Genomic DNA, 23,149 nt, shown 5'->3' with positions numbered 1-23,149 from the left:
CCCCTCCCCCAGTATTTTGCATTCAAATGACATTGTCATTTTTGACAGAAAAATCATTCCAGCCTGTGTAACTAACCTGTTCATTTCCGATGCTTTTGTCTGTGTAGTACAACTTGTAGGTGAGGATCTCTCCATTGCCGGTGATAGGTTTGTCCCAACTCAAAGTGACAGAGGTCGGTGAATTCGATGCCGCCTGAAGGTTCGGAGCTGGGCCGGGAACTTGAACTAAGAAGCATGACAGATGACAACAGTATTCTGAATACTTGAATTTCTTATGCATGAGTCGGTGTCAATATTTTCAGTTTAACTGCCAACTTCTACGAATGGCATGAGCTTTTGAGTCTGAGACTCCTAATAGACCAAAGGTTTAGCAAATGTTTATATTCCCATAACAACTTACTGTAGTTATCAAAGTGCTCTATTCAACTTTGACTGCAAAGGAAATTAACATAACCACCATCCATCCATTTTCTATAGCTTTAATCCTGTTCAGGGTCACAGTTTATCCCATCTGCTTTAAGCCCCTAACCCACTGAGCGCCAAGCAATTGCGAGTGTTTTCGAAGGAAGCAAATGTTGCGTTTCCGCCACGGTTCGTCAGGGTTCTTTCAAGGTCAGAAAGACATTTGGCAGATGTTCGCCTGTACTTTACTATGCCCCAAGACAAATCTCCAAAAATGTTGGGGATGCTATGGGAATGCCAGTCAGTGGGTGCCATTCAAGACTACTGACTGCATGCGCCAGGGCTGTGCAAATACAGTAAAGTAGATATCGGATCATCTGAGTTCTGGCGACGGGTCTGGTAGTTGGCATTTGTGCTGAGAAGTCCCTCGGCTTGGAACTGCAACTAGGCTTGTAAGCTTTGCATGTCCACCCACGTCTCCATACTATATATCGTAAGCTCGACTGCAGATATTGTTGACAGGAAAGACAGGGTGCCATTTTGAAAGTCTGAAACTGCCTGAATCATCTTAAGACAGGCTACGACGAGCAAAAGACCAGCTCAGTGGCCTAGTGGTTAGAGTGTCCGCCCTGAGACTGGAAGGTTGTGGGTTCAAACCCCGGCCGGGTCACACCAAAGACTGTAAAAATGGGACCCATTGCCTCCCTGCTTGGCACTCAGCATTAAGGGTTGGAATTGGGAGTTAGAAGGAGTGCTCTTTACAAGCCCGAGGCTTCGTCTCCCTCCTTGCACAGTTATTGATATAATAATATGTGCTAAACAATAAAAACTAAAAAACTAAACTAAAAAGTACGATGAAAGCAACCTGATCAAAAGTTTAAGCTCCAATTTGAACCTAAGAGCTCACAAGACACATAAAAAGGTGTCCAGGTAAAGCTGGTAAACCTGGACACTATGCTCCCCCAAATGTTTGCGATCCCCAATGACAGCTTGGCTTTCACTAGTTATAAAAGTCTGTTGATTCATCTGCCTGCCCTCCAAACAAGGACAAGGACAATGACTGAATGTGAAAGCGACAGTCAATGAATGTTGCCAAAGGACATCAGAAGCGGCAGTGTGTTGGGAAATTTCATTCACAGTTCTTTTATACATGACGATAAGAGTGGGTGAAGGTGAGGGGCCGATATCTTGGCACACAGAAAGAAAGAAAAGCGCACCGCTACGTCCCGTCTTTCTTCTATGATTTATAAATCTCCTCCAGTCAAAATATTTTAATGAGGGACTTGAAAGCGGAAAATGTTTCCTTTGTCGTACTTCTGAACGTAAAATGTTATGGAGGTAAGCTTGGTTTAGAGCACTTGACGCGCACACACAAAAAGACTTAAGAAATACTCCAGGGTAAATAAGGGGCAGCTCACAAGGAGATAATTCGGCAATTCTCTGGTGTGTTGTTGGGTGGTCGAGCTTAAAAATACTTTGCTATGTGTAACTGTGTTCAGTGGTGGGAGCCTGTTTGAAGCGAGTGTTTGTGTATGGCAGTGAATATTTGCATGGGTGAGGGTTTATTTGTACATTTGTGTGCGTCTTTTGAGGGCATCCTGTTTTCCTCTGTGAACTAATATGAGCAGCTTTCCAACAAACTAGCTGCAGCCCGTCTTTTTGTTTACGCATCCTGTTTACCGAGCACACAGAAAAACCACATTCCCGTGTGGTGTGTGCACACGGTTGTTTGCCTCACCTTCAGCCTGGGTGGCCACCTTTAGAGCGGTAGAGCTTTCTCCTTGGCCGTTGATGTTGTGGGCCAAAACCCTAAAGCGATATTTGGTGTCTGGCATCAGATTCTGGATGGTGACCTGCAACTCCCCTGGTCGGCTTGTATTTACAACTCGCTCCCTGATGTGGAAACAAGTAAATACACATACACATCAGCCTTACACTGTATTTGTAGATGTGATGGTTTCTATATGCAATCATTATTTTGTTTTTAATATTTCAAAGTCGCACAAGGATCAGTGGACGTATTAAGATGAACGCAAATCATTCATTTACTCTGGCATTGTCATTGATTTTACCCAGTCGGGGATTCTAATTAAAGAGTAATTTTATGGTTGTTTGGTAGTCATGTAACAAACTCATATCGTGCTTTGTTTTGGAAAACTGTCAAAACTTCAGAATTTATGACCATTTAGACATATTTTTTATTCTGGGTTTCTGACATGAGGTTTGTTCAAGAGGCTTGGAAGCAACAGTTGCCAAAAATGTCTTAAGCTTTACATTTAGATTCAGGTTGTTTTACAGGCTTTAGCCCAAATCCTTATTCAGTAGCAAATGAATTATTAGGTGTCTCAAGACTTTGGTATTTTATGTATGGGGAAATGAACAATTAGGGAATGGCATGGTTGGGAGTTTTTCTTGTGAATAAAGTTCAGCATAATTCATCCAGAACAGATAGTATTAAAAAAATCCATGGGAATATACAAAACTGCTTTTAGCTACCTAAATTACCTTTTAATCTTTTCTGACTAATATGCACGAGAAGATATGTAGGTTTGGAGGGAAATGAGGTTTAAGGAGCAAGTGTTTGTTCATTTCAGTACAAAGCCTTGGGAGGAAATAATGATCTTTAATTAATAAACACATACTGCTTTAAATAGTACTTTAACTACTTTAATGAGATCTTTGCAGAATGCCCGGAAGCTCACGAATGCACTCAGAGTGTTCCCTCACAGAGTAGCAATGCCATGGTACAATTACAATGTAGACTGTGTATTACCTGCTTGTGCCCTCTTGGCTGTAGAAAACAGAGTAGGTTAGCTCGTCTCCGTGCGGTTCAGCCGGCGGGCGCCAGGTAAGCTTGATGAAGCGGGTGGAAACCAGCGAAGCCACAACATCGCGGGGGGCGGTGGGAGTGGGTCCTGCTGGACCAGCTACACCCCCAGAGCCTGGCGTTACATGGTCAGTAGTGTTAGGAGTCAGTGAGGGGGGAGGGAGAGGGGGAAGGGCTACATCTTGGGGTTGGGAAGAGGGGTGGGAGGGTGGAGGGAAAAGGGTGGGGTGGGGAAACCGGGGAAACAGAGACAGCATTGGGGGTGGAAATGGGAGAAATATTTCCAGGAAAAAGAGAACAGTTTTGAGGAGTGGAAAAGGGGGTGAAATGGAAATGAGGGTGAAACGAAAGAAAGAAAGAACAAAAACAGAAGAAAAAACAAAATAACAACAACATAACAAAAAAGACGTCTGGTGTCACGAGAAAACACAGAAATAAAACAGTTCTACTACACTTACAAAGCACAATACAGGGGGATACTACACGTGCAGATTTACACTGCTTGCTATGACACAACAGTACATGACATTTACATAACTCCTATGAGTCAGGTTTTAGGAAATGCTTGTCATTTATAACCGATCTTTATTGGCTGTTTTTGGCCAAGGGCGAGGTAAACCTGCATTTGTATCCAGAGAAAAAAGTCCATCCTGAACAGTAGGAGCTCTCGCTCAAGGAATGCTGGCTGAAGAGATGCTTGAGATTTATTTAATTTGATCAGCTTTTTGTTGGGAAAAGGGAGGGCGGAGAGAATAATTTGTGGCACAACGCAACGAGATCTACTTTCCATTTGCTTGACGAATGGGCAAGACGAAACCTTTTCAAAGGTAATGTCAATGCATGCGATATTTCCATTCGCGTGCAGGTCAGGGAAAGTGATGGGGTAAAACACAAATACAAGCAAAGTAACATGGCAAGTGTATCTTGTGGACAGAATAAGTAGCAATTCAAGTGACTGTTATATTTATCCGTCACTCCATCGGGACACTAATTTGTCTTTTGGAGGTTTGGTTACAATTCAAATGTGTCAAACGTGTGAAAAGATGGCCAGCTATCATTTCAAAATATCAAATGCTAAGGTATACATGTGAGCACACAGTGACTAATCCTTATTATTAGTGCATATACAGCGGACCCCCAGTTTTTATAGCAGCAGGTGCTTGAACTGTTCCTATTTGTACTGCCTGACCCATTGGACCCCGGCACTTGTTTTTTGGGGCATTCTGAATTTCCAAACAGTATATTGGAACAATGCTCTACATTTACGGACAATTGTAGTTAGGCAGCTTGCGCTCAGAACGTGTTTCCGAACAAACAGGGAATGAGGATTTTTTCGGAGTCTGAGCTCAAACTTCTCAAAAACATGCAACTTAAACTTGTGAACAATTTTTATATGTGGTTTTCTATTTCTATTATGAAAGTAATTATCTTTGGCAAAAGGTAAGGTTTTTTTAAATACCTTGGGGCATTAAAGAGAACAATGAAACACTTCAAGGACTTAAAAAAAAAATCAATCACAAAATCAAAAATTAATCACAAAATCAATCTGCTGATCACTTGTCACTTAGGCAGACACTGGACCACTTAACCCAAAGTCTAAGGACTTTGACACTGAACTAATTTTCTCACATAAGGCGTGTACAGACAACCCTAACCCTATGTCATGATTGTAAATATGAACAAAACCATGGTTAAATGACTAAGCTCAAGAGGCTGAACAGAGCAGCGTAGAATAGACCAGGACACTAATTATGCTTCTATCTTAACATCATCTGCAAATAATTGACATGCAGCAGAGTAACCAGCGCTTGTCTGTCCAATCAGTCTTGAACATGCAGGCTCGAGGTTGTTACAGGAAGGAGATGTCAGACTCCTACCACCATTGCCAAGCTCCATTCATAGTTCATTAATTGTATCATTAGTCTTTGTGCGGAAGGTAATGAATAGCTGGCATTAAGGCTTTAATGAGGAAGGTTACTTCAGATCTGCATAATATATCTGGGCCACCAACACATAATACAACTGGGACAAAGACATGTACGGTGAAGCATTTGTCTTAATATTAATCTGAGGAATAAAAATGAATGTGGAACTGTAGACGTGTCAGTGACGAAGTGGCAGATCAAAAAGCACTATTCCAATTAGTTGGTGACACATTGGAACAAAAGTGGAAGGGAGCATTAGGAGACCTCTTTCAAATTTACAGCCCTTTGGTCTCAAGTGGCATTCTTAGCCACTCGTCCACAGCTGTCCCCGTAAGTTGTTTCTTAAAAGTTAGTGTTAAATATATTGTAACAAATTTGAGAGCTGCAAGGGACACCTGACTATAGACCATAGTAAAAATACTGGGCTAAAATGAAAAAAAGTAAAAGACAACATCAATTCAAACACTTTACAACTTCAACTTTTCACTCTCTTTCGAACTCGTCAACTTCTGTTATTTTCCAGTGGTGCGTGCGCCAGGGGCGCCGTTGAAAGAGTGAAAAGTGATGAAGCTTCCAAGGGTCCGTGACTGGTAGTGGCCATAAAAAATCGGTTTTTGAATTTGCGGCAATACAATGATGGGGTCCAAAGTGATTTTTTTTTTCTCAGGGCCAAAATAACTGGCAGCATCCTTGGTTGTGACTTAACATAAGCAGAGTACTTCATCAAATGGTCTGAGCGCACAGATAAGAGAGTCAGTCAGGCTCGTAGTAAAAGAAGGAATTCATATCTGCCAGAAGCACACACAGGACCGGGACCACTGATAGACCAATGAAGGTAGAAATAGCAGACTGTGACCTGACTGGGATCTTGCAAAAGAAAATAACATTTTTCTCAGGGGAAGCTGCCTTTTGTAATTGTTTTGATAATGGTTATTATGTCGGAACCAGCTCCAGCATGAAACTAATGGTCCAATCCACAGTCACGTACTTTCGTTTGACAGATGAAGAATGAATGAGTAAGTCAAAAGCATTGCAGGTTTTACAGAAGCAGCACAAATGTCTACAGTGCCTTGCAGACACATTCACCCCATTGGCTTTTCACCCATTATGTTACACTGTAACCTTGAATTAAAATAATTTCTTTACCTGAACTTTACTTGATGGATCTGCAGAATGTGAAAGGAGGAATATATATATCTAAAATTCCTAAACATAAATCTCAAAATCAGCACATCCATTAATCATTTACCCTTCAAGTGTATATGTTGTAGGCCCAATTGCAGCAATATTGGCTGCAAGTCATTTTTGATAAATCTCTATGAGCTTGTCAAATCTCACCCATTGATTTTTTTTGCCAACACTCATTTAACTATCACGTACAGGTGTTGCACAGGAATGTCACCATTCGGTAATAACCATCTCTCCCCTGACGTCAACCAGTTTCCCAGTGACTGCTGTTGAAAAATATTCCTCCATCCTGACCTGCTTATCCCACAGCATGAAGTTGCCACCACCAAGTTTGACTGTCAGGATACTGTTCTTGGAGTGATGAGATGAGCTGGGTATGCATCAGACAGAGCTGATGGCTGAAGTTGGAGTCTCATCTAAGCAGAGCGCTGTCCTTCATACCATTTGGGAGTCTCCCACATGCCTTCTTTTTACAAACTCAAAACGTGCTCTGAAAATATTGCCTTTCTTCTGGCCACTCTTCCATAAATCCCAACTCAGTGCAGTACGTAGTCCATTGTGGTCCTGTGAACAGAGCACTCAGAGCCACACTCTGCAGCCCCTCCAGTGTTACCTTTGCTGCCTCACTGATACGTATATTGCCTCCTTGTATAGTCTGTGAGTTTTGGTGGTCAGCCCTCTCTCTTTGCAAGTTTGTTGTGGTGTGATTATTATGGATTTCATATTGCTCCCTGGGATCATCTAAATTTAGATGAGTTTTTAAATCTAACCCTGACTTGTACTTCTCAACATCTTTATCCCAAACCTTTTGGGAGAGTTCCTTGGTCTTTATAGCAACGTTCGATTAGAAGTGCCTCTTAGTTTAGTGTTGCAGCCACTGCGGCCTTCCAGAAAAGGTGTGTATGAATTGAAACATTATGGAACAATAGTGGACATAATAGTGGACACCATTTCACAAATTGTGTGATTGAAGGTAAAGGATTTCATCTGAGCTTTTTAGGAGCGTCATAAGAAATGGGGTGACTACATATGCACATGCCAATTTTAAGTTTTCTGCTTTCAAATAGTTATTTTTTAATAGATTCATTACTCACTCCATTTAAAAATGTTTTAAATGTTGTAACAAAAGAAAGGGGGACAAAATAAAGGGATGACTACTTTACACTGACTATAAATCACATCAAATAGTTGTATGCTCGTGCTGCAATCAGGTACAATAATGGTTCCTCCTGTGCCGAATGTTCAATTCAATTTAAGGGTACAATAAAGCGGGCAGGCAAAACCAATACCCTCTAATTGTTTTAATGTTCTGAGGTAAACGTTGTGGAAAATTATTGGTGGCTGGGAGCAACCTCTGACAACTGTGGCTATTCACCGCAACGGCTACTTTTCACACTGGCTGAATCAGATTAGTCTATTTGTGAAAAACTGATCTGCACAAAAAGAAAATCAGCAAAGGAAAATGAACCACAAAGAGAAAGCCAAACAAGAAATGGTTGACTGCAAGAAAAGTGGCAAGCATGTTTGTTTTTTTTGGTCCCACTCAATGAATAGAAGTAAAGATCCTGAGTAAAATGTTACGGGTTTTCAAACATAGTTTGAGACTGGGGTTGGATGTCAAAATAACCAACAAACTGAAATAAAGAAATTCTAAACAAGAGGTCTCGCTATAAAATTGAGTTTTTTTTTTTTTTTAAGTGTTTATGATTTTCTACTTGTGGATTCACCTTTTCACGTATTTTTTTAAGGAAAAACGCTTCACTATTCACTTGAAAAAAATTGCCTGTTTGTTGTGTTTGTGCTCAGCCCAAAACCCTGTGTAAAATAAAAGTATTGCTTTGGTGCCATTTAATGGCTTGCTGGTCCCAAGGAATTATGGTGAAGTGATAGGAAAAGCATCATTTAAACAGGCTATTCTTCTAATGGAAAGGCAGTGATCCTGTGGCAGCACAGGAAATTAAAACATTTTTGTGCGAGGGGAGGTGTCAATTATTTCCAGGTTTTGCAATTTGCTGAAAAGTTGAGATCTGACAGGATCTGCATTTCTTTCCAAATATATTTTTCAGAGCAACAATTAGAAGCGCTGTCTCTCTTAGCTAAACCCAGTGGGCATTTTTTCCAATGGAACCACAGAGAGGATTCAAAGGAAAGCAGGACGTTAAATCTGTTTACACTAGACCTCCTGGAATTTACTCAAGGGTAATGTGGTTTCTATAAAAAGTGACAACCAATATTCCACAAAGCTAAACAGGGGGGGATGTGTAGAATTCCATGTACACAGTGATGGGCCGTGGACTACTGGGGAGTCAGTGTTTTTTTCTTGGTTGACTGCCTCACTTCAACAAAAGCTGTCACATATCACCTCCAGAAACACGCGACATCACGCTGGTTCTCTTTGGGCATGTAGATGAGCATGTACAGATACAGTAAACAATGTAGATGCCACAGGCTGACTGCGGGAGAAAAGCAAGTGCCCCTTGGGCTTGGCTTTCAAGCACATCAAAACATGCAATGATGCTGCACATCTCCAGAGCCTCTCACTCCAGCTGCTAGAAAACACACATCTTCTCTGCTTGCAATGGTCTTACAACCTTGGAGCTACACCAGCACACGATGAATGAATGAGCTACACTACCAACTGTATGTTTTTATCTTTGTGGATTCGTTGTTTTCTGTGCAACTCAGAATATGAGCTAAGAGTCTGTTCTAGTCAGTGTTTGATACCAAAATGACTTAATTACACTGGCTCATGTTTAGGCTGCCTAACCAACAACTTTTTTGTAGACGTCTATTTTTCTCGAATGTTTTTTGGCCAGATAAAGAAAATATAAATGCACTCCACCAGACAGCAGGATGTCCACTGCCCACTGTGATGTTTCTCCCTATTCTACTTTTAGCTTATGGCAACAGGGAGGTACAATGAAGACCGAGAGGGTGAGTGCTAACAGGAAACATAAAAGCTTTAGAGGTGCCGTTCGCAGGGGTCAGCCGCCTGTTGCTAAGGGAAGGGTGTGAAGGGAAAGTGGTGAGCTACCTTAATTAGCTTGCCCAGAGGACTAGGCACAACCAAAAACATCAGCTTGGCATCCTGGATGACTGCATGCTGGAGGACAGTGTTATATAGTAATAAAGGAAAGTAAGGAAAGGAAAGAAGTACAAAACACAAACACAAGTCCTGGCAGGCATAAACCGATGTTTATAACAAGCATGACCTTAAAAAAAACAGCACTGACAAGTATCCAAGGCTATTTGAGTCTTTTTTTTTTCTCATTCCAGGGCAAAACAACAGCAAAATTGGCACCCGTAACATTTCAGTTAGCACTTAGCTGACAGGCCGTTTATGAATAAAGCAAAGCTATTCGCCACGCTTGAATTAATACAAAAGTTCACCAGGAAAACACTCCCTTTAAATGCTCAAATATACACTCAGCGTAAGCGGCATCTGAAAGAAAGCCACTGCAGAGTGAGTGTTGAGCGTCTGCACAAACAACAATTTGGTAGCAGATGATTTTTCCTCTTCCCAATCATTTTAGACTAGGAGGTGTATGATTAACACGCACGTGCACACGCACGTACACACCCGCTCTAAGACATCCATGATGTGCATGCAGCCTTGGCTTGACAGGGTTGGAAGGTTTACGATGACTCTAAATATATTGCAAAATGCCTCTTAATAACTAAGAATTCATTCCCGGTAATGTGACCTATGAAAAAAACGGTACTATCGTAAAAATGTAATCACGCTGAAGCAATAAAGTGTAGAAAAGAGATTGTAGCAACAAAAGCATGGCATTGGATTTTCTTAGTAAGTGTACCTAATGTTATGGCCGAATATACAATATGTCAATCATAGTGTGAAGGCCTTGACATTCCCAGCTGTAACAGCTGTGACTGGATGTGAGCATACCGTTGTGTCCCAGCAGAGCCTGACATGGTTCTAACAATCGCATATTGCCGCGAGAGTCTACTGTTGAAGTTACACGTTTGATGGCATCTGACCCGTGTGTGCCGCGCTGGTATGTTCACACGTTCGCAGCACCACGCATTTGCCTCCTGCTGGCCCGGCAGTGACCCTGCTGGCAGATGATGGAGTGCACCGTATTCCTGAAGGAGGCCCGAGCTTTTATTCAGTGCTCGTCAAGCTGGAGGAAAGGATCTGTGAGCAGCCTATTATCACGTCTTGATTTGAACAGGGAATAAAGGTGGTGAGAAAAGGCAGCCGAGTGCTCGCCCATCTGCTTCTTGTACCAGTGCCTTTGAAGACAACTTTTACTGCTGCGTTTATGAAATTTGTACAGCTTTGCTTATCATAAAATAAAAAAGTTTATAAGCTAACGATATATCTCTCCTCCCGCACCTTTTGCAGTCAATCATAATGACAAAACCTCGAAAACATCTCTTTAAACTGCTGCTATTCACTTTATCTCTGAGAACTCCCATTGGTGTGCGACATCCGATAACAGATGATGATTCACTAAGCGCCACAAGAACATTAGGTATTGTTTTTATGTATGTCGAAGACACCACACTTTAGTATTTGTCAACCTCTGAAATAATCAGAATGATCGCTGCAATACTTTGAATTTGATGGCCACTACGTGTTTTTTTGTCAGTAAGCTGCATGAGCGCCTATGGAAAGGAAGATGTGCTCATAAAATCCAAAACATTGGGTGCTCATAAAATTTTAACTATTGGGGAAAATATTTTATATATTTAATATTTGCAGTGTGCGATTTATCAGTTTTATGAGATTGAGCGACAAGAAGCTTGTTTACACAAAGCGTCCTGGGTCATGTGGTTACCAAAGAGTGAGAATTTATAGTTTTGGATGGCTCCTACATCTACTTTTAACAAAACAGAACCAATGTTGTAGATACTGATATTGCTGATTGCTTCACGTCTGAAGTGACAAAGTTCAGAAAGGAGTTAAACGTGACAGTACGTTATTGTTGGCCTCTTTTAAATGTCATCCTCCCGGCGCACTAAATGAGCAGGAAGCGACATTGAAATGTTTTCTCTTATACTAAGGTGGAACAACTGGTGTTACCACATTGTTTAAGTCTGTAACTGGTATAGAAACTGGACTATTTAACTGGACTATTTAACACAAAGACTCATGTGATTTAGGAATTAGGTGAAGTATGTAGGATTGGATATGATGTTTGTATGTGTTGCTGCTCTGTGTTTATATTATATATCTTATATTTCAATGAAACCAATATCTATACTAATTTCCATTTACCTATCTATGGTGTTTTGCATTATATGTTAGCATTAATATAAACTAGTTTTCTAATCATATGGTTTTGCTAATGTTAAATTTCCCATTTTTAATTGTCTGTTCTTTTGGCTCTTATTTGCAAATGTGAGGGCAATAGTCTTCTTTTAAATTCTGCAATATGATGTTGACATTTAGTCAATGATTCATCAATCTAGGATGTCGTATTTTCAAACACGGCTTTTTCCATGCTATGTCCGCCACATGTCTCTAATATACTTTCTGAACAGAGTAATGCAGGGTCTGACAAGGAGTGGGAGTAATGGGACATTTCTATTTCACTGTGGGAGTTCTCCATATAATGGGATGGGAGGAGAGGGTCTCCTTTCTGTTGTCATGTCTAACAGTGAGAGAGATAAATAATGCTATCAAACATAGTGGGCCGCCTTTATTTATTAAACATCTCAAACAGAAACTAGCCCTCTGTTGTTCAGAATCAGCAATTTTTTTTAATGTATCATGTATCATGGATGGTTACTTATCTCAATGTGATATGATTGTAACAGAGGCGGCTCAAAGAGCTTGAGTGCTCAGAGCTTAAATATCCAAATCCAATTTCAGGTTGGCTAGTGTCATAGTTGCCTTGATCACAAGTAGGCAAAATGTCAGACTATAAATTATGGAAGATGTGGAATTAAGGGACACCAATTTTATTTCCATAAAAAAGGCCATTTTCAAAATGGCAAATAAGGGCAAAGAGCAATCTATGAGGTCCTTCTCCTTTTTTGTTCACATTGTATTGGCAAATGCAGACATCTGTATCATTCACCAACCTTTGCTTTTATGATCCTATTAAAATGCATTATAGCCAAATAGAGTATGTTTCAAACAAAATATGCAGCTCATCACTATTATCTATTCATAGCTTAGCGTGCACAAATGTCGACTGTGTGTCTGTGCTTTAGATTTCGAAGAACTAAGCAAAAAACAATTGCGCTGCAAGACACAAACTGTAGTGCTGTCATTTGATCCAGACTAAGATTTTGTACCATCTGTGGAAATCATTTAAATGACTGCTTTGTCTAACCTCAAAGTTGAAAAACATGACCAATTTCCTCGCCAAGCTGTAATTGACAACTGCCAGAATATCATGCGCAAACACTTCAGAAAATTATGCGGTCGGAAAAGTTTGCAAAAGGCTCCAGGACACTGTCGAAATAAGATGTAACAAGAAGCCCTTAAATAGCAGCATCTGATGTAACTTCCTTCCGATAGTGCTTATACAGCACTAGTAGCTGATGAAAGGTTTGTTTAATCAACCAAAAATCCAAGTTAGGTCACTTCCAACGGCTCTAGACGAAGGCCGGAGTTGAACAAATTGAACTACGAATTTGCTTCTAATAATTTTTATCGTACGTCCCCAGTTCCTTTCCCACAGCTGTGCCCTAACATGAATTTCACGTTAAGTCTACCATGAATTTACCGTAATGCAATACTGGTCATAATTACAGTACAATATAGCATGAAAAACAATTCTAGACCATAAATACCACACAATCAAATGAAAAACAACAACAGTGTTCACAACTTTTATATCCGAGGATCACAGTCCACTGTTTTAAAACAGGTCAGTGATGAATGTTACTGGGAAGAGCCATCTAAATGTTTGCTTCTTTTGTATCCAGCTTTAAAAAACACACATCATATGACAAGCTCTTCCACCAGATGACCAATCTAAAAATATGACTACAAGAAACATTACAGAGCATCTCCTTGGCCTCTGTGAAACAACATAATTAATTCGGTCTTCTTAATATCCACCTTCGGCATTTGGTTTCTAATTGACTCCCATTTGCTTGCATAATGCACATGTGGAATGTTCAGCATCATTTAGACTACCAATATTTCTATTTCAGAAAACCTGACCCAAAAATATGTCTGAAGGTTCCATAGTTGCAGGAGTAAGAAAAGTGATTTGCTTTTTAATTTCTTAAAATTTTATGCACTTTTCTGAACTTTCAAGTTTAAGGGCGCAATTCTATAAATAACTAGTAACACGCTGAACCGACAGCTAACAAGTGACCTCTGTCTATTCCAAACACCCACTTGGGAGGATAATCAGTTGAACTACAAAGAACTGGAGCTGGAAGAGTGAAGACACAAAGATAATGATCACTAATGAGTATTAGCCAAGTTTCTGCCGCTGGCTGCGCTTGATTTCCCTGCTAAGCCACAATTCCACGAAGCAGTTCAACTCAGTTTGCTTCCTATATAATAATAAATAGCAATAAAATAACCTCTGATGAGGTTTGTGCTTCCACCGCTGGCTGTGTAGGCTGGAAAGTAATTGCTGCGTGAGCTATGTGGGCTACATTGAATTATAGCACAGCAACAGTGTGCACCTCACCAGAAAATTCAAGAGCAGCAATGACAGAGCAGAGCGGTGTGCTGAGATGATCTGTAAACAAGAGTACCGTATTTTCCGCACTATTAGGCGCACCTAAAAACCTCCAATTTTCTCAAAAGCGCCTTATAATCAGGTGCGCCTTATATATGTCACGTTTATCAAGTCAAGTCAAGTTTATTTGTATAGCCCTAAATCACAAGCAGTCTCAAAGGGCTTCACATAGACAGAGATTGACAATTATTCTCAAAGCATCCCCTGATCTTAAGCTCCCAAAAGGGCAAGGAAAAACTTAAAAACCCCTACTGGGGGAAAATAAGAAACCTTGAGAAGGGACCACAGATGGAAGGATCCCCCTTTCAGGATCACCAGGTTGGAATGGATGCAGAGAGGGCACAAATATGGACCAATATTGAGCCACTACAGCAGGCGTGTCCAAAGTCCGGCCCGCGGGCCAAATGTATATATCTTATATATGGGCAAAGTCTTAAAATGGGCCAATCATTGAAGGTGCGCCTTATAATCCGGCGCGCCTTACTATATATATGGACAAAGTTTTAAAATGGGCTTTTCATTGAAGGTGCGCTTTATAATCCAGTGTGCCTCGTAGTGCGGAAAATACGGTACTGTTATCATCTTAATGCATGAAGCATTTTAAAATGGCGACTGTTGTTTTCATGCCGTTTCCTACTGAGACTCCTTTTTACGTAACATCAAGGGACAATGGACTCTGTTGAGGCCACCAATCAATAGCAACAGGGCGTCTACCTTCAACAACTAGGCTTTTACAAAATGAACAATTTTTTGGGACAAAGTTGTTTGGAAACACCAAATTCCAAACAAAAATAAGTCAAGAGCCTATTGCTTGGTGTAATTAGGGCGGACTTCCGACTGCTTCTTGTAATACGCATTCAAATGCCATGCAACACAACATTTTCTCCCATTCCTCCTCTTTGCTCACAATTGCTTTACTTTGCTTTTTGCAGTTTCCGCACTGATGGAATTCCCTATTCTGTTTGAGTTTCTTCTTGACGGGAGATCGTATCTAGCCCTGCGGCTTAAAATGGAAACGTCATCAACTTGCAAATGAGGTTGAATTTATGTTCTACTGCATTTCCGCTAATGTTCAAAGGTAATGACACGAGAACTAACATATTCAAACATTTTGCACAAGTCTATCTTCCAGCACATTTGATGCTATGAGCCACTAGGTCTGGTTACCCACTATGACAATTAGAACTAAAGCATATTTTGGGTGCATAGGCTGTAGCCCTCCAAAACACCTTTCCAGAGTTTATGTTTAAGCAAATGGCAGCATCCAGAAGCTTGCACAAGTTTCTACATTTCTGCAACGCTCCTTCATACGTTTACTTTTTGTATTCATGTACCATCTGTCAAATCAGGTTAAACCAAAATTCCATGGTTTCATTTACCTTTCAAGACACAAGATTTGCACAAGACGTGCCAACCGTATATACACTATAAGACCCCCAAAATGGCAGATGAGCTCCCTGATGAGACTTTTGGGATTTCGGCTTCACTAATGGTGTGGAAAAGAAAACACAAACTTGCCAGAAATCATTACTCTTCTCTGTCATCCGAGCAAAACAATCCGATGCAGCCCAACCAGGCACAATAATTTAGTTAACTGACGTACTTAATCAATTTTTGATTATCACCCATCTAAAATAATTTAATCTGCCTTGAACACGAGTGAGTGTTTGTGATGCGTACCGTGATCCAAGATGATGAGTTGAGCGCTGGATTGAATGTTTCCGGCATCATTTTCTGCAAGACATTGGTAGAAACCCTCATCGGATTTGACCAGGCCCAGCACCTGTAGATTGTGTTCCTTCTACATAATAGCAAAATGGAGAGAAGAAGGGAGAAAGTTACAAAATAGATGGTAGAGGTACTGTTAAAAAAGAAGAAAAAAAAAATCCCTACAACTGCCCTGAATCAATCACATTGGAAATCGTCAAAATAATGTATATTTCTGTAAGCAAAGGTCTTTCACTAAAATGATGGCTTTAATGGTAAAATATAATTATTGAATTTCGTTTCTGAACAGAAACATCTAGAAAAATCAGAGCCGGGTTAAAACTTGTGTATTGAAAGATAAATTTAGTTTTAAAAGAATGAATGAATTGTGTTTTACAGCTCAAAATGGTGAAAGCTGAATCGGCATTAAGCCAGTACAACGGTATGGATGATCTGGACTTCATGATGCAATTGGTCTAAAAAAAATTGTTTTATGTATACTGTACATAAAAAATGTGACTGCAGAGAAAATGTAAAAAGTTACTACCAAAGAGGAAAAAATATCTTACAATAATTTTGAAGTAGTCGCTTGGAATAACAGCGTCGCCATTCTTGACCCACTTCACAGTGGGGGCTGGTGAACCTGTGACTTCGCACTCAAACACGATGTCCATGGACTCATGGGCGTAAATGTTGGCCGGCCTCTTTGCAAACTGGGGAGGAACTGTGGAAGAGAGACAGGACTAAGTGAAATAAGCAAAAACAATACTCTTCTATTTTTTAACTATATGCAATTGTCAATTTCTGCACAAAACGAACAAAACCAAATGATGCCATTCTGTTTCCTCATGTGCCAAATTACCCATGAAAGGCTAGCAGAAGAAAGACACACATTTAATCTAATAGCGCACATTATGCACCCAGAGCAGATGTTACCGCTACAAATTCCGATTTAAATGATCAATACCCTTTCCTTTGTCTTTATTACACAAGGGGAGACAACAGCAACCTCGATATCGGTTCCATGTGTCAGCATGTAACTCAAGATGAGGTGAACTCTTGCATATGTCTCCTGCTTTTGGTAATGAGGAACAGACAGGAGTTATTTGATCTTCTGCAGCCAAGCAGCACCTCATCAATCAGTCGTGGAACAAGGTCAGAGGGAGCACGTCCTCTGCATATAATTGGACCGCACTGTACATGCACGTGAGAAGAGACAGTGAGACCCACTGTGCAAGGATGGTCTCTGCGTTTGATTGCATTGACTCAACTGTGGACTGACCGATAAGGCGGCAGCCTCACTGGGCAGTTTCCGAGTGTGGACTGCTGATGCTTCCTCATCAGCCTTTTTAAGCTCTGTGATTGCTATTGGCATCTAATTTGTTTTTATCCAGGTGGTTTGATATTAGTGGTTGGATAAAGATTGATTCTGGCTTTACACAAGCAGGTTGTGAGATCAAGCTGCCCTCATCCTGTTGACCCAGCGTTTTCACATTCTGCCATCTTACAACCACAAACGTCACTGGTTTTTGTTAGTTTTTATATAATTTTATATAGTTTTTATATAATTGTTTTCAAATTTTCAGGCAAATAATCTGAAAAATATGGTGTGCATATGCATTCGGTCTCCCTGTGTTTATACTTTGTGGAGCCACTTGTTTGTATTTTTTTGTATCTGGTTCATTTTTCTGTTCGGTTATCGTTAAGGTCATTTATGACTATACTCATTATGCAGATTTGCAAGTGTGTGTGCACCTATGAGAGAGGAACAGAGAGAGAGCAATTATGTCTAGTGATTGGATGACAATGAGAACAAGTGAGGTTAGTTACGGTGGGCTGGAAAAGGTGTGTAGGTTTGCAATGTTGACACTAAACTGGTCGATCTCGGGAGCTGGGCTACTTGAAAAATAGCTCTCAGGTCAAATTAGGTTGGGCACCCGTGATTTAAAGCATTCCATTGTAGCTCTCTGGCTTTAGGTTTAGGTTCACTGTCTTGACAGAAGATGAATCTCCTTCCCAATTGCAAGTCTTTTGCGGGCTCCAGGATTGCCCAGTATTTAGCTCCATCCATCTTCCCATCACCTCTGAGCAGCTTCCCTGTCCCTTCTGAAGAAAAGCAACCCCACGGCATCATGTTGTCACCACACAGTGGAGGTGGTGTGTTCAGGGTTGTGAGAAAAGCTAGTTTCCTACCACACCTAATACTTTGCATTTAGGCTGTGCATCCCAACAAGTGCAAACAGTGCTCTTATTAATGTTTCATTTGTGGAATATGGATTATGGCTGAGAAAGTATGTGTGGCGGGAGTTGAGGTTGCTCGTGGCAGTGGAGCCATCTGTGAAAGTGAATAATATTAAATTGCATCTGGATACAGATACCACCGTTTGTGTCTGCAAACCTGTTTGGGTACAGGGGATTTTCAGTTCCGTATTTGCATAACACATTTGTGTGTGGGGTTTGTAAAGCGACTTGTTTAAGCAAGGAAACAAATTTCCTGCAACCATGCTGTCACAATCTGTATAACCACCAAATTTGCCTGTTTTGAGTCTGTTTGTGTAAATGTGAACTCCTCAGAGAGACTTACCCATGTCAGGTTTTAATGGAGACTGGTACCCTGTAGCTTTCTTTATCTTTCTCCATCTTTGTTTTTCCACTCTGTCTCCCATTTTCCTGCCACTTAATCTAACTACACCTCCTTGACTATCTCTTCATCTCCAGCCTCCACTTCCTTCTTCCATGTGAGCAGACATGCACCATTTTCTTTTAAGGAGTTGAAACGTTTGGAACCTATTGGAGCGAGCAAAAGTGATGTGCTCATGCATGTCCGTTAAATGGTAGCCGAAGAATTTGCTTACCGTTAATTTGGCTTGTTTCGGATGAGAAATGGGATGAGAAACATTCGTATGTACAGTTTAAAAAAAGTCTCCTGACCTATGCTAAAATGTCTGGTTAAGATCAGTTACTTGCACCTCAGTTGAAAAATAAAATCTTTTCCAAAGAGGAAGTCAAAATAAACAATGTAAGCTAATGTGGTTGCACAAGGGGACACACCCGCTGATAATTTGGGACGTGGCTGTTTTCAGAATTAACCAGTCACAATCAAAATAGGCTGCGCAGTGTCCGAGTTGTTTGTCTATATGTGACCTGCAATTTGCAGGCAACCAGTTCAGGGTCTACCCCGCCTTTCACCCATAGATAAGGAGAAGATGGGAGATTGTTGTCACGTGGTGAATGATCATGCCTTCTTGCAGCGCCTTTAATGCTGCTGTTGGCCTCCTGGCAGCCACCCTGACCAGTTTTCTTGTTTAATTTGATCAACTTCGGAGGGACATCCACATTTGGTAATGTCACTGCCTACATTTGCATGCAATCAATAAAACGTTTAAACCCAAATAGTGGCAGCATTTGAAAGTCGATGTGAGCTTGCGGAGAAATATAAATATGCCCTAAATCAGGTTTTTAAGTTTCCAAATAAGACCCCTGGATCATCTCTATTCTAAGCCGTATATCTAATGTTACCTGCTTCTAACTGCGCATGCTTTTGCAAATCTCTGATTTCTCTACAGCGTTTCCACATAAACTTCTGTTTCTACCGCAAAAATGAAGCAGTGTGTGTACATGTATGTATACATATGTATGTGTATAAGTTTTGACATCCAATATGCCAAGTGCGACTTGCTGAGAGGATTTAAGGGCGCTATGTATCTGTTAAGAAATGGTTTCAATTAAAAAATGCTTTACACAGTCTTTGCAGGCACATCAACAGCTTCCACAAGACCACAAAGAAAGAGCTCAAGTGCCCTTACAAGCTTTTCCTCAAATGGCTCCTCCATGCGAGTAGTACCCAAGTTCAAATTGACAAGAAAATCATTCGACCGTGCGATGGAAAAATGAAAATGTAGCTTTGTGTTTTGTTTTCTGACTGACCATCAAAGCAATGTTTGGATTAGAAGGCCCCAGCAGTCTTTGTAGGTTGTGGTGCTGGTAATGAAGACATGCAGCATATACATTCTGGCTACTGTAGGACAAATATAAGTCAGTTGTTCCTGCTGCAACAAGATTCTTAAATGACTCTATAAATATTTAATTGTGTTTATTGTTCAGTTTCTTGTGTGCTGTCTGCTTATTATTCCATTATTGATGAATTTTGACTTCTGGCTCATGGATCATAAAGAAGGCTTTTACATGAAAATCAAATGTTTTCACTGAAGCCATTACAAAAAGCAATGGTATAAACACAAACAAAAACTAAATCGAAGGCGTAACAAAGTAACATTTTAATTAAGAACTAGTAAGAATAGGCGAACATAAAAAAATATTCAGATGGAGCGATGTATTGTTTTCAGTACAGTAGGTCACAGATGCTTCCTAAAAGGTGACTGTGAATAAAAAAGTTACCACATTATTGAAGGCAAAATCACATAAGCAAAAGCAAATTGGATGATTCTAAATGAGAAGAGACGGAAGAAAGACTTTAGTGAACCATTTAAAGGTCACAAAAAGTTCACATATGAACTGCTTAACACTGAAAAATGCATTGAAGGATTTTGGGAGGTTTTCTGAAGATTCTCTCTGTTCTCTCTAGTGACCTGAAATGTATTTAACAATTTAAAAGATTCCTCGAATGAAAATGCGAGCAATATACAATATTTAGTTGCAATTTCATTGCTTGCAATAACTGCATTTTTCTCTTTCACTTTTTACACCTAATCTAAAATCTTAGCGGTGTGGTATTAATTTAATTCGTAATGATCAGTTCATGGGCCGACTGGGTCCCAATCCCCCACCAATAGCAAAGATCGACTCTAAAGCAAATAAACAAGTTATCACATGGATTTCTGGATGAATAATTTAAAATATTTGAGAACTAGTCCGAACATGGGTGCTTTGGACATTGAGTAACAGAGGAGACAAAAGACAGACAACTGACAGTGGGGCTAATGTTTCACGACGCATCGAAATGAAATTGTTCTCTACAACTCCGTGACAGTGACAAATGCCACTTACATGGCTCCGGTGAGTTGGCGATATTGCTTTATCTGAAAAGAATGGCGGACAAGGCTCTAAACAAGCCAGCCATAGGATGACAATCAGACACCTCCTTGCTGGTGGTGATAACACCCAGTGAGGATATGGAAAAGGCGTGTCTGCAGCAGCAGTGCGTCAACTGATTTGTTTGCTTTTGAAAGTTCCATGGAAAGTTAGTCTGTGTTTAATTTCTCTTGGGGTAGATCCCTTTTTCCAAAATACTCAATTTAAAGTAAAGGCCTTTAGGAAAATCATGATGCGCGACAGATTTCTCCACTAAACTGGAGGAACAACAATAAAAACCCTGTATTATTGTACATGTTAAATTTGAAGGCTTTTTGAATCATTTTTGGGCCAATCACTTTACACCAAGCAGCAGAAAAAAAAAAATCATTGGTCCGATTATCAGATGAAGAAATAAATCCATTAAAAATACTTTTTTTATGAACTACACAGCCATTGTTATTTGCAGCACACGAATGGTATAAATTAGGGATTTCAAACTCTGGCCCGCGTGCAAAATATGGCCTGTAATGTGGTTATATTTGGCCCGTGAAGACAAATTGTGCATCGACTTTGTGTCAATACTAAAATTGCAAATTTTCTTCACTTTTAAAAACACGTATCTAGCAATTTCTATTGCCATCCATCTTTTTAAAATTGTGAACAGTTCTTTCAAGTATTCTTACAAGTTAAACTAGTCATTCATCAGTTTGTTGTGTAGCCTATACTGTATATAACACGAGACGTTCATACATTTATTTGGGTTGATAGTCATAATGGCCCGGCGAAGGAAAGTATGACTACGATGTGGCCCGCGACAAAAATGGGTTTGACACCCCCACCATATATCCATTCAGAATCGACACCAACTGAAAACCATTGGGTGGGGGGGAAACCCTGATCATTCAAGAAATGTTGATAGATATTTAACATGTGAAAAATGTGAGAAACCCCGACCTCCCCCAAACTATTTAAAGATTTTTTTCCCCTATGAATAAATCTGCAGGAAGTGAGCCAATGCAGGGCTCGATTGAAAATGGTGTGAAACTTGGGTTCTAAAAATCTCATTCGGGTGTTTCCAGAAAACAATATGGCACTGCTGTCATGATAACAGTAGGACATGATAGATGAGGGACACTAACCTTTTGCACCAGAAAACGGGAAACCTACATACAGGTATTAGTGTAGGGGCTATTTCTGATCTACACATACGCACGTACTCACGTGCACACTGACCATAATCAAAAAACGCTGTTTCCTCTGGCCTCATTAATCATGGCAGCTCTAATAGAGGGTGAGATGTAGCAAAGTCACAGTGTAAGTTAGGCTGCTAGATGTGATGTAAGTAGGTAAGTGATGCAAACATTGACATGAACACTGCTCGAGTTATATGGACACTGAGATCCAGATAAGCTTCACAACCATTCAAAGACAAACTCAGATATTGTATGTGAAATATCAATCGCATGTAAAAGTGAATGAAAGGATAAAGCAGCTGACGCTTTTTGGATTCTAAAATGACTGTTGCCGATACCAATAGAAATGTATTTGCAAAAATAGAATCGTACACAATAGAATAAACATTTCATTAGGTAGTCAGTTTTGAGAAATTCAATGAAATTCTCTTGCAGTATAATCTGGATGGTTATGAAAGAATGGAAGGGTGATATTTTTAGCTTTTCATTGTCAAGACTACTGTTTGAAAGTGATTTTTTAAGAGACGAAAAGATTACTCCATATCATCCACGGCAACTTCAATTTATCATGAAGCCACAAAGGCAGATTACAATTGTTGGTATAAACCCTAAATGCGTTTTCTTGAGAAGTCTATCGTGAACATTATGTATCCAATTTCAGATATATCAAATAAAAAAATGACTGCAAGTTAACATTGGAAAAATAATTTGTATGAATTTCATTTACAAGTGCAGTTATTTCTTGGGGGAAATCGATTGATGTTTCAGGGAGCAAATCAATGCCACAATCTTGTTTCGCCATTAATTTGGTCTGTGGGGGGGGGGGGGAACACAATTTACTCTGTGTGTGTGTGTGTGTACTGCAGTAAAATGTGACTCTTTTAACTCTAACATAACGACTTGATGTCTTTTAAATATATTGGAGATCAATTTCTACATGCCTGTAACATTGGAGTTGGGTCGCGGGTCAGGTATTAAACATGAGGGATTGCTAGGAATTGAAGTGGCAGATCTGAAGGCTCAAAGGCACCAAAGTCAGATGTCCTCCTACCACCTGATCCAATTTTCCATTACTGTCTCCTTTAATCGCAGTGTCTGACAGGAAATGATGAAAGGGTGTTGAAGAGGAGAGGAAAGGGATTTGTGAGCAAAGGGATGAAGTCCTAGTGTGATGTCGCTTTGTGTGAAATGGGGTGA

The 23,149-nt window shown here is 40.2% G+C and overlaps 1 protein-coding gene across 7 annotated transcripts in view; it reads right to left on the bottom strand.

Annotated features, from left to right (window-relative positions):
• Positions 1–23,149, bottom strand: part of neo1a (neogenin 1a) — a 141,997-nt gene that overhangs the window by 21,508 nt on the left and 97,340 nt on the right. For 4 of the 7 annotated variants that reach the window (XM_061277124.1, XM_061277120.1, XM_061277121.1 and 1 more), the window contains exons 6-10: positions 16,295–16,449; positions 15,699–15,819; positions 3,176–3,410; positions 2,141–2,295; positions 77–225 (exon numbers count right to left, since the gene is read on the bottom strand). In XM_061277124.1, the coding sequence (XP_061133108.1) occupies positions 77–225; positions 2,141–2,295; positions 3,176–3,410; positions 15,699–15,819; positions 16,295–16,449 (815 nt within the window). Of the gene's footprint in view, positions 1–76; positions 226–2,140; positions 2,296–3,175; positions 3,411–15,698; positions 15,820–16,294; positions 16,450–18,309; positions 18,513–18,580; positions 19,083–23,149 lie in introns of those variants that run through there. The other 3 variants (XM_061277122.1, XM_061277125.1, XM_061277126.1) reach the window with 2 other exon arrangements.

The sequence above is a fragment of the Syngnathus typhle genome, linkage group LG4, assembly GCF_033458585.1.
Source record: "Syngnathus typhle isolate RoL2023-S1 ecotype Sweden linkage group LG4, RoL_Styp_1.0, whole genome shotgun sequence".
Classification (NCBI taxonomy): Eukaryota; Metazoa; Chordata; class Actinopteri; order Syngnathiformes; family Syngnathidae; genus Syngnathus; species Syngnathus typhle.
The sequence above is the reverse complement of the archived record's forward strand: the minus strand, read 5'-3'. Positions and strand labels throughout refer to the sequence as shown.